This window comes from Bison bison, unplaced genomic scaffold, assembly GCF_000754665.1.
Source record: "Bison bison bison isolate TAMUID 2011002044 unplaced genomic scaffold, Bison_UMD1.0 scf7180017857049, whole genome shotgun sequence".
NCBI lineage: Eukaryota > Metazoa > Chordata > Mammalia > Artiodactyla > Bovidae > Bison > Bison bison.
In genome coordinates, this window is record NW_011487622.1 from 4,860 (window position 1) to 9,005 (window position 4,146).

General features: G+C 44.5%; 1 protein-coding gene across 1 annotated transcript in view; it reads left to right on the plus strand.

Moving 5' to 3' along the window:
- The window catches only part of LOC105003168 (oral-facial-digital syndrome 1 protein-like), a 12,466-nt gene that overhangs the window by 909 nt on the left and 7,411 nt on the right, over nucleotides 1–4,146 (plus strand). Inside the window, exons 2-3 of the mRNA XM_010860165.1 lie at nucleotides 991–1,127; nucleotides 1,444–1,617. Of these exons, the coding sequence (XP_010858467.1) occupies nucleotides 991–1,127; nucleotides 1,444–1,617 (311 nt within the window). The remainder of the gene's footprint in view (nucleotides 1–990; nucleotides 1,128–1,443; nucleotides 1,618–4,146) is intronic.

Below are 4,146 nucleotides of genomic sequence, written 5' to 3' on the forward strand. Positions count from 1 at the left end.
ATACAGAAAAGTAGATGGAAAACCATGGCTGACATTTTGCCAATCAGAGACATCACTGCCAATATTTTACTCCCTGATGACTCAAGCGGTCAAGAATTCTCCTGCAGTACAGAAGACCTGGGTTCAATCCCTGGGTTGGGAAGATCCCCTGGAGAAGGGAATGGCAACCCACTCCAGCATTCTTGTCTGGAGAAGCCCCATGGACAGAGGAGCCTGGCACGCCCCAGTCCATGAGTCAGATACAAATGAGCACACATATTTTAGTCTGCTTCTGCCAGCCGTTTTTCCTCTGCCTGCTTTTTGATGATATTGGTGTCACACATGGTTAAGACTGTATGAGAGGGCCAGGTTTGCAGTGTGCTTCATGGTTGGTTTCAAATCCACAGTTGGTTTGAGGGCTGGGAGTCTCCTGGAAAGACTGCTGGAATGTGAGACAATCATAGACCTGGCCTTAGCCCCACTCATGCCATTATGTAGCTGTTTAGCCCTCTGGAAGTCCCTTCAACTGGATGGGCATCAGTTTCCTCCTCTGTGAAGTGGAGGAAGTGAAACACGTGATCTTTGATTCCTCGTAGGGTCAATGTTTTGAAAGTGTGAGTCAGCTCTAACCAAAGTGCAGTCAAAGAGCCCTCTCCTGTGGCACGTAGACACTAGAAAGGGATGCCACTGTTATTTGACTTAAAGTATACTTTTTGTTTTCTTTTCCCCTGATATTTTATATTGGATTCTCAAACTTTCAGAACAGTTGAAAGCTTTATGGCGAACACTTACACACCTCGAGTCTGCCATGAAATTTGTTATACTTGCTTAATCACTTACCTGTCTGTCCATTAAGCTCTCTCACTTTTTGGATACATTTGTATTAATAAGTAAATGGCAGACATCCTTAACACTTTCTCCTAAGTATACGCTGTGCTTGAACAGAGCTCTGGCCATTTGCTCACCTGCCCGTGTCTCTCTGACCTCATTTTCTATGTTATTTTTTGGTAGCGGAGAAGCTTCAGCTTATTGACAATGAGTTTGCAGGTGCTTGCCCTCAGCAACCAAAGTTAGAATCCTTAGAAATCAAGTTAAACGAATATAAGAGGGAAGTAGAACAGCAGCTACAGGCAGAAATGAGTCAGAAGGTAAGATTTATCTTGTTATCATTAAGAGTGATGTTTTTGCTTGTCTTTTAATGTCTTCACCTTCGGTATGTGGGGAAATCACTATAATCTTTACTAATGAATGTTGTGCGTACTGTTTCTCTTGCCAGATGATGTCAGTTCTTTATGACTTTTGAATACACCCTGTAAGTGTAGTGAATGAGATGAAACATGAAGATGAATTAAACTAAATATATTTAGATAGCGTTAATGTTAAAGCTAACAGTGAAGAGAGAATTTGTTACTGTTTCTTTACTATAGTTATTGGTATTTACAATTTTTTGTCATCAATTGGCAGTTGAAATACTTTAAAGATACTGAAATCATGAAAATTAAAATGGAAGAAAAAAGGAAGTATGAGAAGGAGCTTGTTGAGTTCCAGAATGAATTTGAGAGAACTTGTCAAGCAAAATCTGAAGCCCTGATGTCTCAGGAAAAGATAACCCTAGAGAGAATTCAAAAGCACCAGGAGGTAATATTCTAAAATCATTTACTGGGGTGGGGGGGGGCATTTCTGGGCTATCTCTTGAGTAGGGCCTGGGGTCAAGAACACAAGGGAAAGCACAGGACTTGGAAAGGATGTGCAGGCATCCTTTGTCCAAGACGGCTGGAGGGAATGGACTGCAAACGGGCTGGTCCACGCTGGGAGTGGGAGAAACTTGCACCAAAGAAGCAGCAGCTTTGAGGTTTGGTTAACAGCAGGGAGGAGAGGATCAGAAGTGTGAAGTAGCTGCCGTCACTAAAGGAAACGAAGCCCTGGAAAGCAGACAGGGTTGCTGAGCTGTGTCAAGGGCTCAGCCGAGGCGGGCAGCCTGGACCAGCAGTAGACCAAGTCCAGGGTTTCCAGGTGATGGCCCCAGTGCAGCTCTCAGGAGGGTGTGTAGTGTCGGCGAGGTTGGAGGGATGGAGTTGCTCAGGGAGATGAGCTTGAGAGAGCTGAAACTCCTTGGCTTCAGAAAGGCAGCCCATTTCATGGAAGACACTGGTGTTGGGCAGGGTAGGGAAGGGAGCTCAAGATGGCGGGTGGCTGCTAATATAAAGCAACGGGGACCGTGACATGGCAGCCTGAAAGACACTGAGAAGCAGGTCTTGGGATTCTGACGGGTGGAAGAAGAAGATGGGTCAAGAGGACAGAGTTGCAGGTAGGGTTTGGGGTAAAAAATGCAAACAAAATGCAGCGTGCTGCCATGGGAACAGAGGTGGAGGCATACAGGGCTGCCACGTGGGCGTGTGATCCTGTCCACCAGCATGGTGGCTGGATGGGAGGTAGAGGGGTTGCCCGGTGGCAGGGGTGGGTGTGGGGAGAGATTGGATCCATTGCTTTAGGAAAAGTAGGTTCCTTTGTTAAGGTTGTATCTTAGACCAGACTGGATCTGGGGCCCTGCTTCCTGTGGACAGCCAGGGCTTCTGTCAGGAAGTTGTGTTGAAAGTAAGAGACTTCCTCCCAGTGTCCACCCTTGCTTGGAGCTTCTCAAAAAGACCCAGTTATTGAATGGTAATTGCACCCCCTCTACAAGTTTGGTATAAACAGTTCTGAGAATTGGGCTCACTTAGAATGGGAAAAACTAGAGATCTCTTCAAGAAAATTGGAGATACCAAGGGAACATTTCATGCAGAGATGGGCACAATAAAGACAGAAACAGCAAGGACCTAACAGAAGCAGAAGAGGTGGCAAGAATACACAGAAGAACTGTACAAAAAAGGTCTTAATGACCCGAATACCCACGATAGTGTGATCACTCACCTAGAGCCAGACATCCTGGAGTGTGAAGTCAAGTGGGACTTAGGAAGCATTACTACAAACAAACCTAGTGGAAGTCATGGAATTCCAGCTGAGCTATTTCAAATCTTAAAAGATGATGCTGTTAAAATACTGCGCTCAATATGCCAGCAAATCTGGAAAACTTGGCAATGGCCGCAGGGCTGGAAGAGGTCAGTTTTCATTCCAGTCACAAAGAAAGGCAGCGCCAAAGAATGTTTAAGCTACTGTACACTTGTGCTCTTTTCACGTGCTAGCAAGGTGATGCTCAGAATCCTTCAAGCCAGGCTTCAGCAGAACGTGAACTGAGAACTTTCAGATGGACAAGTTGGATTGAGAAAAGGCAGAGCAACCAGAGATCAAATTGCCAACATCCGTTGGATCATAGAAAAAGCAAGGGAATTCCAGAAAAACATCTATTTCTGCTTCACTGACTATGCCAAAGCCTTTGACTGTGTGGATCACAACAAACTGTGGAAGATTCTTCAAGAGATGGGAGGGAATACCAGACCACCTTACCTGCCTCCTGAGAAGTGTGTATGCAGATCAAGAAGCAACAGTTAAAACTGGACATGGAACAATGGACTGGCTGCAAATTGGGAAAGGAGTACAACAAGGCTATACATTGTCACTCTGATTATTTAGCTTCTGTGCAAAGTACATCATGCGAAATGTTGGACTAGATGAATCACAAACTGGAATCAAGATTGCTGGGAGAAATACCAATAACCTCAGATATGCAGATGACACCACCCTTATGTCAGAGAGTGAAGAGGAACTAAAGAGCCTCTTGATGAAAGTGACAGAGGGGAGTGAAAAAGCTGACTTAAAACTTAACATTCTGAAAACGAAGATCATGGCATCTGGTCTCATCACTTCATGGCAAATGATGGGGGAAAAGTGAAAGCAGTGACAGAAACTATTTTCTTGGGCTCCAAAATCACTGGACGGTGACTGCAGCCACGAAATTAAAAGATGCTTGCTCTTTGAAAGAAAAGTTATGACAAACCTAGACAGTGTATTAAAAAGCAGAAACATCACTTTGTTGACAAAAGTCCCTTTAGTCAAAGGTATGTTTTTCCAGTAGTCGTGTATGGATGTGAGAATTGGACCATAAAGAAGACTGAGTGCTGAAGTATTGATGCTTTGGAACTGTGTTGTTAGAGAAGTCTCTTGAGAGTCCCTTGGACAGCAAGGAGATCAAACCAGTCATTCGTAAAGGAAATCAACCCTGAATATTCA